Below are 18,124 nucleotides of genomic sequence, written 5' to 3' on the forward strand. Positions count from 1 at the left end.
AAAGTCTAGGAAAGAGTTTTATTATTTTTATTAATAATAATATATTTTAATTCTTTTAACAAACTTTATATAATTTAAAAACGTTAGAAGTATGTACTAGAACTAGACTTATAAAACTTGTTAATATTTTAAAGCACACTATTGCAGCATTAAATATGCTCTTTAAGTTTAAATTTGTTTGTTTATGGTAACTGGACTTTGAAACACTTAAGTTATATAAGTTTTTTTTAACCAGTATAAAAACTAACTGTTTTGATAGACCTTTTTATTTATAATTGTAATTTTTCACTTTGTACATATAAAGGACCTGCGTATGGTTTAAATTTAAATTGTGAATGAGTTTTTATACAAAATGAACTTTTAATGTTTACTAGAGCGAATTGTAATCCGAGACATAGATATAAATACTGAGTTTGTTCTAAAGCAAGTTAAAAACTCTTTTGGATTTTTAAAGTAATCTTGCAGTTTCGAAGTAAAAAAAAAACTGCTTAAAATCAAATAAAGAAATTTTTATACTAACACATATCTTAACATTAGAAAAATTGATATATTTTTCAGTATTTGAGTCTAAGTACTATACAAAATGACTGAAAAGAAACTTATGTACACTGATCAGGTTAATAGTTTTTATTTTTATTTAGTAGTCATAACTAATGTATATTATTTAATTAATTGTTACTCAACTCTGAGTCATTGAAAACTCACATACTTGAAATTGATAATAAAATTTTAGTTAAAACTTAAGTTTTTAAAAAACTAAAACATCAAGTTATTATGTTGAAAATGTTCAAGTTTGATTCACTTTCAACTGTTTCTTATTATAATGAGGTATTTAATTTAACTTGTTTTAAGCTATAACAAAAAATAAGGTTGTTGAGAAATATTAAGGTCTTTTCTCTTGTTGATATCTTTTTACATTAAAAAAAAAAGTTTTAAAATGGTCCTAAAACTGTAAATAATAGTAGAAGTATTTTAAACAAAATTTAAAAATTAAACATTGAAAACTTTTTAAGAGTTTTAAATTTCAAAATGAAATATTGATTAAAAAAGTTGTTTGGTTATGGTAAAACTAAATTAAGAAAATTTAAATATTGTTACTTTAACTTAAGTTTATTAATAAATAAATAAAAAACCAGCTGCTTAATTTCATAGCCACTTAAAACTGTATAACTATAGCAACCTTACATATGTTTATTTGGCTTTAAATTTTTTAAGTTAGTTTGAGTCTTGATAAAACTCTTAATTGAAATTAATTAAACAAAACCCTGTTAAAGTGTAATAGGATTGCCACACTTTCAGGATAACTCAGTACAGTTTAATTTAATACAAAATACTCAGGATTGTTTGATCTTATTTGCAAAACTCAGGCTTGTTTTCATACTTTCCTAAATATCAGGATGTATTTTCAACTTAGATTCATCCAATTTTCTTCAAATTGGTGTTTATAATAAGTCAAGATTTTTGTGCCTTAGTTCTCTGGCTGGCTTTTTTCTCAAATAGTAGCAACTTTGTTATATTACTGTCATTGTTATGTTTAATATGTACAATTGTAAAAGTAATATCAAATAAATCTTTTTAATGAGTTTATTAACAACAGCCGAAGCCCAGGGTAACTTTTTCCCTAGTGATGGGAGTACTCATGGCAGTTTTAGGGGCAGCCTTCCAGTATGGATACAATATCGCATCTCTTAACGCTCCAACTGAGGTTTGATTTGTATATATATATATATATATATTTAAGTTTAAGTAACTGAATAGTTTATTTATTTATACACTGAGCTTTATTGGAAAAAATTTTTACTAAATAAAATGAAATATTGAAAAAATGGTACAATTGTTTCACAAATAAAAAATCATTTTTTTGCATTGAATTGCATTAAAATGACCTTTGAATTTGTTTAATTAAAAAAAATACAATAAACAACCTGTTTACTCAGAAAATTTTAAACTGTAATTGAGCTTTACAAAAACCACTTATAATGTTTGAGAGAATTATAAATGTTGGTACAAGTTCTTGATTTGTTTAATAACAACTTGAAAGCTGTTTTAAACTGTGAAGTAAACTTGCAAATTCAAAAAGTAAAACTAAAATATACTTTAAAAAAACTAAGAAATTTTCATAAGTATGTAAAATAACAAAATAAAGTTTACCATCCAAAGAAATAAAATATATTTCTGTTTGTTAATTCTTTTGAAACAGTTCATTTATAATTGTCAAGTTCTTTGGTTAAGTTTTAATGATAAAACTGCTCCCAAATAATTTAAAAGGTTTATTAAATTTATTAAAAGGTTTATTAAAAGGTTTTATTTAAAAGGTTTTTTAAAAATTAAGAGCATAGCTTTAATGGGGACAGTAAAATATGCACAATGATATTTTTGCTAGGGTCATTTTTTCATGAGAGTAAAAAAAAAAACTTGTGTTAAAGTGTCTTTGTGCAAAAGTGTCACTTTGTGCATATTTGACACCTACCCAATATTAATAGCTTATCATTTTTGTTTTATTCAACCTTTAAAAAAAAAAGTTATACTGGCTTAACATTTGAAACCAAATTTGAAACTGTTTAAAATGGAAAATACAAACTCTGGACAACATTTAAAAAATAGTCAATTAATAAATACTGTACATCAGTCGCAAAACTTATTAAACTATTCTAACAAAAATTTGCTAACTTATAGAAATATACTCAAATTTTAAATGAGTTGCTGTTATTGTTAGTGGCTTTATCAGGTTTGATGTAAATTAATTAACACTTTTCATACCAACTTTTTGTTAGTAATAAATTTCAGAACATTTTTCACATTCCTTTTATAAATGAAGACCTAAATCTGTTTATGTTCAAAATATTTTGTTTTTAAATGACCACAGATATTTAAAAAATAATAATTTAAACTTTATAAGTTAAGCTTGTAAGTTTTTAGTGAAATCAAATATTTTTTAGGCACATATTCACAAAACCACACATTTATAACAGAAAATACAGTTCAGTTGTTTAAAAAAAAATATATTTTATAATTTAAAAACTATTAACAATCTTGTAAAGAAACAACCATTAGTTGTTTTGAACTAGGCAACTAACCCCTTTAAATTCAAGCTTGCATTTTTTTGGTAAAATCTGGCATATGTTTTCACAAAATCTCTTGTAAAGATTTTTGATAAATTTCAACTTATTTCCTCAAAATAACGTTTATAAAGGAAAAATCAATTCAAATAACAATAAAGTATTCTTTATGAAATGGCAAGTGATTTTTTTTTAAATGTGATTTCTGTTCAGTGTATTGAAAAAAACCATTACAGATTGAATTTAAGTTTTTTTATTAAATAGCCACTGATTTTTGAAAATAATTTTTTAAATTTAAATTATAATCCATTAAAAAAATCCTAACAACAGAAGATTCAACACTGCTTGTGTATAAATAATCTTATAAAGTATAATCGTATCATTTAAGTTGTTATAATTTTCACACAACCTTTTGACATCAGGAGATCCAATTCAACTTCAATAAAAACAGTAGTTTTGATTTTAACAATTCTCAGCCACATGATTTTAAAAGTTCAAACTCTACTTCATTTAAAATTATTATAACTTTTTTTGTTAAACCAAACCTTTTTTTGCACATTTTTCATTGAACAAACTATCAGGAGATCCAATTCAACTTCTACCCGTGCCAAGTGAACTTAACGAACGGGACAGGAGAGTGCAAGGATGGTTTGAAAGACAAGAGGACTTTTTACTACTCCATCATCACTGCTGCGTTCCCTGCCGCTGGTTCGTTTTGTTTTTGGATTTTTTTCAATTAATTCAGCCAAAAAGCTGACTGTTATTCATATATTTTTTCAAGAGATGGATGTTTAGTTTAATTTGGCCCGTGGGTTGAACACGAACTGAACCTGAATGTTTTTGTGCCACAATAAAGTAAATGATATTAAAAATGTTTAGGTTCAAATGTATACACTATTATAAAAGTACTTGTCCTCTATTTATTAAGTTTGTTAAGACAGACACATGGAACTCTAAGATAAAATTTTAAAACTTAAATAAATAAATTAATTTTCTTAAACCAATAATTTTTTTCCACTAATGATGATATATTTCAAACTTTTTCAACCAATCAACAGGCTGCATCGGAAGCCTGATGGTGTCCAGCGTGGTGGGACGCTTCGGCAGGAAGAATGGACTGATGTTCAACAACGTCTTCTCCTTATTGGCCGCCATTTTAATGGGAATCAGCAAGCCCATTGACGTGTTCTGGACCATCCTGGTCGGAAGGGTTTTCATTGGTATTTTTGCAGGTCAGTTTGAACTTGATTTTAAAAATTTGAAGTGATGAATTTTTACAATTTACATCATAGAACAACAAAAAAATGGACCTTTATTTTTGAAAATTTAAAAGTTGCAATAGAAATACAAAAGTTTTAAAAAAACACTTAGTTAAAAAAAAAAGCTGCTCTATTTGCTGGTTTTTTAAGTAACAGTATTTCAAAATTCATGTTAAAATTACTTTATAATAGTGAAAAACAACACACAATTAAAATAAAACTTAAAAAAAAAGCAAAAAAGTCTTTGTTTTAAATAAGTAATAAACATGTTAAAAAACAAACAAATTATTAATCAACAACCATTATGACATCACACAGGGCTGGCCACGGGACTGGTGCCAATGTACATCAGCGAACTTTCTCCCAAGGAGTGGAGAGGAGCCATAGGTGTGTTGAACCAGCTCCTCATCACGATCGGAATCCTGATTGCGCAGGTATTGTGACGTCATAATACTTAAACTTTTGCTTTTTATGTATTTAAGTTTCCTCTGTATCAAAACGTAGGTTTGAAACAAATTCCTTTATGGTAAAAGTGATGTCGTAGCACTTAATTAGGTAGTTACTGTACTGTCTCTTTTATATTTTATAGTTTTTACTATCATTTTATGAGGATAATTTTATTACCACTAAGATCAAAGATTTTATTATTAACTTGTTGTACCTTCTTTTGAGTGAAACATTGTTTTGAAAGTAAAATCTTAAGATATTGGAAGTTAAATTACTAATACTGTAGATTTAGTTTAAAAAGTTATTAAGTTTAAAATACTCAGAACTGTTGGGAATTTTATAGTTTTTGTTTTACTGTAACATTTTTAACAAAAACAGTTTTTAGTTGTGGTTTTTACACACACTTGAGTTTAAAATTTTTTTTATTTAAGTGTGATAGAAGAATAGTTATTAAGAAAATTAATAATTGTAGACAATTTTGGAAATAAAAAAATCTCAAGTAAATTTATTAAGAATAAAAACTTTCTCCTTAAAAAATACTTCCTATGAATTTATAATGTTTCAGTGTATAGTTCTAAAATTGTAATTAATTGATAAGATTTATGGTTTTGGAATTGTTTTATAAAGAAACAGTTGAACAATTAATAATTTTATGAATAAAACTTAGTTCTAACCACACTTTATTGCAATAATTAACCCTTTTTAAAAACAACTAAAGTGATCTGCCCTTCAAAAACTAACTTCAAGTTTATTTACTTTTGAAAGGTTGTTTGTTAAAAAGTATGATTTTTATTTATTGAAATTAATTTAAGTAAGAAGTTAAAAGTTTTAAAACACAAACCCATAATATCATTTAGCAGTTAGATTAGGAAAATTTTTATTTACTCACAACTAAAAATATTCAAATTTAAAGGCTGTTGTAATGATTTAATTTCAGTTGTGACAAAGTTAATCAAGTTCTAAAAACAGTCTACCACAAAGAGCATTATGATTAAATAATATTCAATAAAAACATTCACAAGTTAAAATGTTGTTATTGATATCTTCAAAACAGCAAAGCAAAAACCACTAAGTACTAATAATCTGTGAAAACAAAACACTAAAAGTTGTAAAGCAAAATATGAAAGCATCTACAGGCGAGTTTGAATGGACTGGCAGGAAACGGCTTTAATATTATACTTGGTTTAATTTTTAACCAAGATAAGATAATGTTTGCGTAAAAAAACAACTGTGGCTTTTAAAAATTAAAGTGTTGGAAGGGCTCATGTGTTTGGTGTTTGCAAAACTAAAACTTACTTTTGTTTTTGCAATTAAAGTATTATAATTAAGTGGAGTTTTGATTTTGATTAGTGCCATAAAGTTGTGTACTATCTAAAATTACTAACCTGTTTATCTTTGAAAAGCTTGCAATTAGTTAAAATAAGTATAAAAGTAAGATAAAAACTGATCATAAAAAATGTATTAATGTTAAATTTACTAAAACCCTCTTTTTTTCAATTAAATGATTATCACCAATGTATTAGGAAGCTTTAGTTTCAATTAGTACCAATAAGTTTTATATTACTTGTAAAACTACTTACCTGTATGATCTTTGGAAAACTTTACAAAAGTTACAGTAAATATAAAAGTAAGTATAAAACTTATTATACAAATATGTGTTATTGGCACAAAATAAACGAATTTTAAAGGTTAAAGTATCAGGTGTTATACATGGTAATTGTTCATGCATAAACTTTAAAGAATTTATACTACATAGTATTTGTTACATGTGGAAAACTCCACGTTTGAATATAACATCACTTCCTTTATAAATATTACCTTTATACTTTTAAGGCGTGTTTTTGTATTGGATAAAGCTTAAAAAATCGCAGTAAAAAATATTTAACATGGTTCACACATATCAAACTCATCAGTATTTAAGATTAATCATGAACATTATATTATTATGACCATTATCCGTACCCAGTTAATAGTTTAATAATTTCATGGTTATTATGAGACTGTTAACTGTAATAATTATGGCTAAACTTCTTGTATGTTTAATGCTGTTATTTTTAGTTGTATGTTCAAACACTACTCCATTTGCAGTGTTGTTTTTCACGGAACTATTCAGTTTTGAAGAACAAGAACTTAGTTAAATATCTAACTATAAGTTCCGTAAAAAAAGAACATTCAATTGGTTTAGGAGCTCTTAATAATTTTGAAATTTTCAAATTTACTTCCCTAAGAAATGTTGAGATTGGTTCATAATATCACTAATTTTAATCATTTTAAATTATTAAACAGATCTTGGGATTGTATCACTAATTCCACTATATTTTTTCTACTAGTTTCCAATAAACAAATTCAGGGTTGTACGATAAATTCCACTATATTTTTAATAATTATAAAATTCAACAGATCTTGGGGTTGGACTACGTGCTGGGAGGAGCGCAGACCTGGAACATCTTGCTGGCTCTCACCTTCCTGCCCTCACTGCTGCAGCTGCTCTCTTGCGCCCTCATGCCCAAGTCTCCCAGGTACCTCCTCCTCGATCTCAACCAGGAGGACAACGCCAGGAACGGTCAGTTCTTCCACAACTTTTTGTTTATTTTGAATTTGGGAATTTATTCTAATTGATTTATTTATTATTAATTATTTCTAATAACGCCAGGAACGGTCAGTTTTCTTCCACAACTTTTCTATTGCTTTTTGTTGTTTTAATTTTGTCTTTGAGCTTAAATTATTTAAAGAATTAATAAAAAGTAGTTTTACACAAAAATGTTCATCTACCTTAATCATATCAGCGATCTTGGGTAATTATTCTTACCATGAAAAGTATCGCGAAGCATATAAGAACTCCATTTGAAAAAAGTTTTAAGCAAGCAAAATTTTTACCCCCTTAACAGAGCTTTAAAATTTAAATAAATATGTCAACAAATCAGTAATGCCTAAATTACTACATGTATTTAAGAAACAATTCCAAATAAACATATTACTTATTCCTCCCAACGGAACTGGTAAAATAAAAGTACAAGTCATAAAAAAAAGAATTCCTAATAAACAAAGCTGGTAAAACTTCCTTTTAGGTATTTAAAATATTATAGAAGTAAGTGTACCTGTATTCCGTAAATAAACATGTATACCACCTTTCTTTCCAAAAAAAAAACAGAACTAATGAAACTGACAACGTATTAATGTATTTAGTTTCTAGTTTTGATTTCCAACTCAAGACTGAGCCACTTTAACAAATCAAATAATACTAACAACTTATCAACTCGTTGAGTGTATAAATAAATACTCGAACACCGACGTAACCACAAAACTGGTAAAAAGTCTTATATAAGTGAATGTAACTCTGTAAACAAACATGCCAGTATATTTTCTAACCAGTAAAACTGACCCGTCATAAATGTAACCCCGCAGAGCTGGTGAAGTTGCGCGGAACGGACAACGTGTCGGCGGAGATGGACGAGATGCGTAGCGAGGGGGAGCAGGCGGCGGAGACGAAGGTGATGACGCTGATGCAGGTCGTCAACGAGAAGTCGGTCCGGTGGCAGCTCATCACCATCGTCGTAATGATGGTCGCCCAGCAGTTGAGCGGAATCAATGCTGTTAGTATTTGTTTGTTTTGTTGTTTTATTTCAAATTAATTACTCATCACCATCGTCGTAATGATGGTCGCTCAGCAGTTGAGCGGAATCAATGCTGTTAGTATTTGTTTGTTTATTATATTTATATTAATCTAAATCATATGATCATCACAATCGTCGTAATGACGGTGGCACAACAAGTCAGTGGAACCAATGCTGTAATTGTTTAATTTAAGTTACTTATTTGTTATACGTTTTAATTTTTTGTAATGATGGTTGGGCTGCAGTTGAGTGGTAAAAGTACTGTTAGTTTGGTTTGTTTTAAGCTAGTTTGATTAACTTAACGTATTTTATAACACTAAGTATATCTTGTTGTTAATATTGTGGTTCATTATCTCTTATTTCAAAGTAAAGAAATGTGTATATGTACATTGTCAACATAATTATTTACAATTGACTGGTTTTAAACAAACTCAGATGGTGATAATTGTTTAGAAAATATTTTAAAAAGATAGTGGAAAAATTTTTCAGTGTAATAGTGGTTATACAAAATCTTTCATACTATTGTTTATTTAAGTGATTTCAATAAAAAATAAGTTTAAATTTCTAAAAGTTATTTTCATTAAATTTGTTAAATATATTGTGTGAGATATGTAAAAATAAAAAAAAAATTGTTTGTAAAAAGCTATTCTGTTCAAATTTTATTTTCTTAAAAATTAAAATTTGATTGTAATATTTGCTAAAAAAACAAAAAAAAATTGTTTAAAAAAACCATAGAAAAAAGCTTTTTAAACCCAATTGAAAAACAAATTATTAGAACTAATTTTTTTAGATTCTATTTGAATATAAAATGAAAGTGTTTTAATAAAACGAAAGATCTCTGAATATATTGTTTTTGTTTTTTAAAAGAGTTGAGACAGTTTTTTTCTGAGGTTTTTTAAAGCTATTTTAGTGTATGTAAATCAAATTAACCAAAGTTGTCCAATATTTAATATAAAAAGCAGACTAACTTCAAACCATTCTTTCTAAAAAAACAAAATAGACATAAGTTTTTTTATCACCTCAATTAAATTCAAAACATTTTAAAAGTCTAGTAAACCAGGTCACACACATTCTTTTTTAATTTATGGCTCTTCAGTTTATTAGTTTAAAATACAATAATGCACTTAAAAAGCTGTTGAAATTTTCTCAAAACCTTTGTATTCCAAATAAGCATAATTTTTCAATAGATTAAATTCCAAATGGTGCAATAAAAGCATAACGTTGAACGATAAAAAGCAGAAAAATTAGCTCACTGGAAAATGTTGAAGCAAAAATACGTATTTAGCTGGTACTAAACAAAATTGAAAACGTCATTCGAAATGGGCGTGCTTTTTTCTCGATCCTCATTGGCTAACAAGTTTCGCATCGCGTTTCTCATTGGCCCGATTTAGCACAGCGCTCTTTTCTTAATAATTCATAAGTTTGAGCGCCCGTTCAAGTATGCATAGTGGTTCGTTGTAATTGGGTTTGGAAAATTTTTATCGAGTTTTCCTTGATCTTCAAAAGAACGCGTGTTAAATTGGCCTGCGGAATTCAAGTTGTAGTTTTATTTTAATGTTTTGCACTTGAAAGAATGTTTTACAAACTGTACACAATTTTTATAATTACTTCAAGTTTTAATAATTTTTATACACAGTTTTGTGCGATTAATAGTTGAAAATTTTGTTCGATAAAAAAATTTCTAATATTAAAAGCGTTTTAAACTTTTTTGTTGTGTAATATAGTATAGTTTTTATCAAGAAAGTTTATATTTTGTGTTGTATTATAAGAATGAAGTCATAATTTCAAAGCATCATTTCCTCAAAAAACACTTTTGTTTAATTTGTTGTGAAGGAAATGATTAAATTAGCTAATTTGTTGGTTTTAAGCCTTATTAATGCTAAAGTAAATTTTTTTTTTTTCTAAATTCATCAAGATAATTACAACATAATTTACAAGCACATTTAATTGGGCGTATCTAAAATAAGATTTTATTATACTAATAAGCTTTAATAAAACTAGCTTTTTTATGATAAAGTAAATTAGTTAATTAGTCTAAAACATGGTTTTAAATGATCAATTTAGTTTATCTTGTAAAAAGTATATTCATTTTGAATAATTTAAACTAGCCGAGCTTAAAAAGCCTGTCTCAAAATGCTTGTTTTGTTGAAAATTAAATAAAGTTGACACGAAACATTAAAGTTCGAAACTGGTTAAACCTGATTTTATTGATGTGAATATCCGATACAAAAAGTAGCAGTTCATCAACGTTGACACAAATAGAAATGTTTGGCAACCGGTTTTACCGCTTTTTTGCTTGTGTGTGAGAACTTTCCTATTTCTGCTCTTTTTGCATCTTGATTCGCTACTTTTGCTTGGTTTCTATTGGCTCAGCTTTATTGAAAGTTGCACTCTGGTTCGTTGAGAGTATGGGCTTGTCATAGGAGTTTTAATAGGAGTTGTTTTTAATTACTTAATTTTTTGTATAATTAAGTTATCTTTTACTTTTGATAGTTTCGATAGTGGTTTACATTTAAATTTTTTACGATTATTTTTGTTTTCCATCAAAAAAGGTGTGTTTGATAACGCCCTCAAAAATTAATAAGACATTAATAATTTTGTTTTATATGTGTGGTTTTATGGGCTGTGATGTCTAATCAGTTTTCGAAATTAAAAATTGAATAGATTGTTTTAGCTTTAAATTATGCGGAAAAATTATAAACTAATCATGTAAAATATGGCTTTGATTCGTTTGTTTAGAAAAATATTAAAATTTTTGGATGTTGAAGTTTTTTTTAAACTTAAGTATTAGTATTTAATATAAATTTTTCAGTGACATTAAGTATTGAGCAAACTTTGAACAAATGAAACAGTTTACATGAGTTGATCATGTTTATTTATTTGTTATGAAATATGTAAACAATGTCATACTTTTGTACTTCAAGTCATATGCTTTGTTTATCTTTTAGTAAATAGTTTAACTAAGATAAAGTTTACTATTTTGATAAAAAAATTATCAATAACTTAATGGAAAAATTTAAGCAAATTACTTGTTAAAACATATTAAGATGTAGTCTTAAGTTGTTTATGAGCATTAATGTTGTTATAACTTCTAACTGCTAATGTACAAATCGTTACTCGCTTAAGACAACACACTTAAAGTTCATACTGTATTTTCTATTAGTTGAATTATTGTCACAATGCAAAATAAAGTATATTCCCACGATTATTAAGTATTGAATTTTTATAATTTTGAGTATAAAGTTTCAAGTGTTTCAATCAACTTTTACCTGATTTAAGAATACGTTAAACTATAGATTTTATTTAAATTTATTTTCAAATTTAAACTTAATGATAAACTTTAATTTTATGTTTATTTTATAAATTTATCACAGGTTTTTTATATAACTGAATAAAGAAAAAAAAATTGCATAAAGTTACAATTTAGCAATGTGTATTTTTTATTTATATTACTCTGAAATTTATTGAAAACTTATCTTTATCTTACTTATTTTATTGGTTTTTGTGTTCAACAATGCTCTATACAACATACCACAATAAGTTTTTACTCTTTGTTGAAAAACAAAAAGCTTTTGTTTGAGAAAACAACAAAAAAACAAGACTTATAAACAAAAAAAAAAGTGGTTTGTATGTTTTTTGTTTTAATATTTTTATTAAAATTTTCACAGTTCTTTTTCAACACAAACAGAATGTTTTTTATTAACACATACTTTTTTATTTTGTTGTTTGTTTAATCCTGTTTTTAATTTTTTTTTTCATCTTAACAGGTCTTCTTTATAATAACTTTATAATAATTGATTGCCGACAGGTGTTTTTCCAAGCAAAATCAGATGTTTTTAAATTTTTGTTTGTTATTTCTTATTAATCTTTCTTGTTTTACTGTAACGTAATATTAATTTTCAAATTTATTGTATTTTCACAGGTCTTCTTCTACACGAACAGGATCTTCGACGCGGCGGGAATCCCCAAGGGATCGGATCAGGACAACGCCAGCATCTGGGTCGGAGCCGTAAACGTGCTGTTGACCGTTGTTTCCGTTAGTTTGTTAAAAAATATTTTTTTTTAACATTTTTGTTTTTGAGCTGAGGTTATTAACTTGTGGACGGAGAAATATGAAAAAAGAATTTGAAATTGTTTAAAACAATGACTAATTTTGATAATGTAGAACCTTGTTAGTCGAGTATTTTAAAAAATCAGCTTGTGTTCTCTTGCAAGTTGAGTACAAAATAAAAGTTTATCATGAAATTATTTTAAATAGTTCTTTTTAATTATTTTTATGCAAATCATTAACATGATAATCTGATTATAAAAAAATTAAGTACATTTTTATTGTAAGCCTTAAAAAGTTAAAGTAGTACTTCCTTAAAGCTATGTCAGCAAACATATTAAAAGTTTTCACAATGGCACTTGACTTAAATTACTACAAATATTCTCCTGTTTGTGAAAGAGGCAGTGTTATACAATTGAACAGTGAAATTTTCTCACTAACAAACCAATTTTTTATTGTTGAATGTTTCAATGAATGGCCATTCACAATGGGCGGTATTTGAGTTGGCATTCAAAACTACGTTGGCGCTTTTTATAGCGTTTTTGATATTGTTTTAACTTTTGGTTCCTATGAAAACTATCTTTTAAGCAGTTTTATTAAATGCATAGCAATGATTTTTTTCTTAAATCATCAAGTGGACGAGAAAATAAAGTTTTTAATGTTAGTAGCACTCTTGAGTATATTACAAAATTGCTGAACAGTGTTTAATGTTTAACAGCAATATTGCACTAATTAAAAACTGCTGACTCATGTAAGTCTTGTTAAATTTGTAGCATGAATTTAAAGCTATGAAAATTTTAGTAGATTCAAATTTCAAAAAAAAAGTTTAACATCCTGATAAAAACTAAACCAGAATATTTTTATAACATTTTATAAAAGTATTTATGTAAGTTTTTTACAAGTAAAATATTCACTCTAACTTTCCAACAGTAGGCAGGTATCAGTAACCGAACCCTTTTTTGTTTGCATCAACAACTTTTTTGCTAATAATAAATAAATGTTAAGTTTTCTTATAAGTGTCTGGTGGTGGTACGCGTTGGCTGGATCAAAAAATTAAGGAGTAGTAATATACAAACATTTTTTGGAATATATTAAATAAAGTTATTAACTCGCAGGTAGTAGTAATTTACAAACAATTTTTTTGAACATACTAATAAAGTTGTTTACTCGCAGGTGGTGGTAAATTTTTGTGTTATATTTAAAGGATATTCTATCGCCTAAATTTTTTTGTTCAAAAAATTTTTCTTTAAATATGGTTTTTGAAGCACATAAAAAATGTTCCTTTTTTACCTGCCGACACCTGAGGTAGTGGTACGCGTTGGCTGGGTTAAAAAATTAAGGAGTAGTAATATACAAACAATATTTTTGAAAATATTAATTAATATATTCCATCAACTCGCAGGTGGTATTAATTTATGAACAATATTTTTGAACATAATAAACAAAGTTGTTAACTCGCAGGTGGTGGTGATTGAGCGCGTGGGGCGCAAGAAGCTCATCGTGTTCGGTTTCGGTTCGATGATTTTGTCGTGCATCGCGCTCACCGTCGTCCTCAAGATGCTGGAGAGCGTCCCTGAGGGCGAGAGCAACAGCTCCCTTGGTCACCTTTCCATCGCCCTCGTCATCTTCTACATCGTCGGATTCGCGGTCGGACCCGGTTGGTTGTTTGTTTGTGCAAAAATTTTTCAATAAAAACTTATATTTGTTTAGTGTGTTGGAGTTTAACTAATGTTCAAGTTTGATCTGAGAACTTTCATAGGAACAACTTGAAGCTGATTTGTTTTATAGAACCAACTTATAACTAATGTATTTTCACAGGACTAATTTATAACTAATATAACTTCGCAGAAACAATTTCCTAGTAATTACATTTTAAGAGGACCATTTAAAAACTAATATAATTTCGCTGAACCAATTTATAACTCACCCATTTTCACAGGACCATATTGGTAACCAATAAATTTTCACAGGACCAATTCCATGGATATTGACAGCCGAGCTGTTCACCCAGGAGGCCCGACCGGCGGCCACTATGATCGGATGCGTCGTGAATTGGGCTTGCAACTTCATCATCGGCATCTCGTTCCCATCTGTTCAGGTTCGTGTGTTTAGCTATGTATATATAATGTAGGTTTGTATTGAGTATATGTATTTAAAAATAAATATATAATTTTCGATCGTTTAACTATGCTCGGTTTGTATAATTCAGGTTCGTATGTTGATATATATAGCAATATTATGTAGGTTTGTATTGTAGGTATTTGTAATTTAAAAGATATATAAAACTCGTGTTGATAAAGTGTTAAAGTACATAGCTAGCATTTGAGTTTAAAAAGTAAATTTGAGTCTCTTTTGAAATACACCTGTATGTTTTCAACTGACAAGCAACTTTTCGAATGCTGTTTGAAACAACTTGATAAAGTTAAGGCTTTGTAAAAATTTAACGATGGTTTGATTAAAACAAATGAAAAGACAATTGAGCATTCTAACATATTGAGTTTGTATTTAGTGAAAAAAAAAAGACTAATACATGCGTCTGTTAATATTCAAAGTAAATTTGAACACATGTATTTTTGCTTATTTCACTGGAAATTTATACGATATAATATTTTCATATGAGGTAACATGAGCATACTTTTTTTCATATTTTAATATATATATATTCATGGACATATATACGACTATTATATAGCAGTTTGATATGCTTTCACAGGAACTTTACACAATATATTTTCGCAGGAAGTGACAGGAGCGTACGTGTTCCTGATATTCATGGCGGTTTGTGTGTTGGCAACAGTCTACCTGCAAGTAGTCATGCCTGAAACCAAGGGAAAGACTTTCAACGACATCAACCAAATGTTTGCAAAGAGGTTTGTTTTATTACATTCTGTTTTAATAAACAATTTGATGAATTACCTTTAAATCTAAAATAATTTCTAATGATTTTCTAAAAATAAATATACTTTTTTTTTCAAAATAAACCACTTTGGATTAAAATACAGCCTTGTAAACTTTAATCATTTGAATATTTTTACATGTATTATTTTTTGAATTTTTGTTTGTTGTATCGTTTACTTTTTGTTTGTTTGTTTTATTTGTTGGCGTCGTTTTCCAAAAGTTGTAAATTAAATTTAGATTTAAAACAAGGGTTGTCAGCATACAAACAACTTTTATGCAAAGTACAATATTAAAATAACCTGAAACGAAGTTTGATTACCTTTAACTTTTAATTTTTATATATTTTAATATTAAACTTCAAAAAAATAGTAAGTAGGTGAGAATCTTACGGACTAGCTCAATATATTTTTATAAGTTATCTTTTAAAACTAACATAAGTATTAATGATTATCTAAGAAAAAATACACTTATTTTTCGAGACAAACCACATAAGATTGAAATACAACAAAACTAAAAGTAAAAAAGATTGTGTTTGAAAAACAAGGTCTATTGAAAACAACAGTTTTCTTAAAATTCCAAGACAATTTTCACTAAAAACACAAAAAATAATAAACAATTAAAGTACTGTTGAAGAAACAAACAAACCCACATGAAAATAGGGATTAAATTTAGATGACTTGTAGAAATTATAGTTGTTTTTGCATCTTTGTAAATTTCTGCAATGTCATGATTGTTGCACATACAAGTGATTTTGTTTTGATTGAAATCATTTGACTACGAATGAGTTTGTTGTTTTAACTTTGTTCATTTTGTTTTCGAAGGCATTTTTCTTAAACAAAGCTGGAAAATGTTTGGTCACAATTTAATGCGAATAGTTATAATATTTATTTACAAAGTTTAAAAATAAGATGGTTTTTACCTTATAAATACAAGCTTTGTTTTTAATATATACAACAATTAAATCTAACTTCAAAAATTGAACTTAATCTGGCTAAAAATATTTATAAAGCTAAACTGTACTAGAATTTTATAACTAGTTTAACTTAAAGTTTCCTAAAAGATCTACTAACCGCCAAATGATTTAGCAAACAAAAACAAATTAATAAAATTAAATTTTATTAGGAACGGAATCCACGTGCAGAATTACAACGACCAGTCAGTTTTGAAGCCCATTAACAATAGGGACGATTTGTAAACGACCACTTTTGAAGCTGGGTATTACCCAAAAGCACTATCACTTTCTACCCAATTCATAAAAACCTGGATGCTATAATTTTGTGTGTACCTTAAAAATAAAATAAAAAAGTTCTCAAAAATATTTCTGTTCAAAACTAAGTATTTTAATAATTTTGTTTTAGTATTGTAAGGTACTTGTATATTCAGAATCTAAATTTTTTTGAATTCTTTTATCGAAGTTTTTCTTTTATTTATTTGCATTCTTTTATTTATTGCTATTACACTCTCGTAAAAATGTGGGTATTTTTATCATACAAACTAAATTACTACCTATTTTTATTAGCTAAACAAAATAAATTAAAAAGTTTCTGTATTTGATTAATTTAGTATTTTAAAGATTATCTTAATCAAATAGTTTTAATAAATGTGCTATGTATAACTATGATCAACATTACTGTAAAATACACAACTTAAAAGTTTGAACCTCGAAATAATTCACCACTGAATATTGATTATTTTAACCGTTTATACACAATATTGTTATAAATATGTGTTTTATTGCATTTCGTTTTCGTTTTTTCAATTTTATTATGTCTGAGAATATTTGGTTGCAAAAATTATGTTGATTTATTTTCTTCTTTAAATGTATGTTTTACTTCTAAATGAAAAAAAAGTTATTCGTCCAAAATTTTTACAGACTTTTTAATTTTTTTGAAACATTAAAAAAATTTTTTTTTAATTGCATGTTCAAAGTTTTCATTGCAGCGTTGTAATTTTTGGAAATAATACTAAAGTTTGAATTTTTTTCTGCTGCTTTAGTTACCTAAAGCCCTTTTTATGCACCGTCTAAATAAAAAAATGTTAAAAAGATTAAGTTGTAACGGTGCGATAATTATTATGTTTTAGTAATTTTTTCATTCAACAGTTTTTGTTTTTCCTATTCAATAAATTTAAATCGAGTGATAAACACACAATTGTATTTAATTTATTGAATATTACTTACCATACTTAAAGTATTTTTCATTTATTTTCAGTATACAATTTTCATACAATACAAATGTATGCATCTTAATCAGATTTAGGTTGTTCTTAATAATTCAATTCATTTTTTAATCCATAAGTGAAGCTTTATAGATTTATAACACTATTTAAAAGGTAGAAAATTTTAATTTATAGTATTTTATTATTATGTTATAAATATAAAGTTTATAATGGAAATTAACTTTTATTTAAAATATATAAAAAAGTCATTTAGAAAGAATAAAAAAATTGTAGTTTTATACATTATATTTGTTGTAATAAAAATAGTGTGTACTTAATGTCTGAGTAGCTAATAACCTAGCATTCCTAGATAAGTACAATTAAAATTCCAATCAGCAGTAATTTACTATTTATGAAATAGTCACACCATATTGTAGACATTATTGAATAATTACTAATAGCACTGTTATATAACAACAACTAGTATCTACATTGACTATCCAGTTTTAGCTATACTTTTATTTGATTTTTTAGGTATCTTACTTGTAATTTTGCTTGTTATTTTTAAATTCAAACTATATTTATGAAAGAAAAGCTGTATTTATGTTATTTTTCATAAAATAGACTTATATACACTGTATT

The 18,124-nt window shown here is 26.8% G+C and overlaps 1 protein-coding gene across 1 annotated transcript; it reads left to right on the forward strand.

Annotated features, from left to right (window-relative positions):
• Nucleotides 1–441: 441 nt before the first annotated feature.
• On the forward strand, nt 442–17,464 carry LOC145835106 (solute carrier family 2, facilitated glucose transporter member 5-like). Its single transcript, XM_082942646.1, has 12 exons — nt 442–616; nt 1,598–1,705; nt 3,641–3,767; nt 4,118–4,291; nt 4,637–4,752; nt 7,166–7,328; nt 8,171–8,358; nt 12,302–12,415; nt 13,889–14,084; nt 14,398–14,525; nt 15,167–15,297; nt 16,448–17,464. Exons 1-12 carry the CDS (start codon nt 584–586, stop codon nt 16,518–16,520), a joined length of 1,551 nt encoding a protein of 516 aa, XP_082798772.1. The 5' UTR covers nt 442–583; the 3' UTR covers nt 16,521–17,464.
• Nucleotides 17,465–18,124: the final 660 nt, after the last annotated feature.

Source organism: Thalia democratica, chromosome 4 (genome assembly GCF_965202585.1).
Source record: "Thalia democratica chromosome 4, ktThaDemo2.hap1.1, whole genome shotgun sequence".
NCBI lineage: Eukaryota > Metazoa > Chordata > Thaliacea > Salpida > Salpidae > Thalia > Thalia democratica.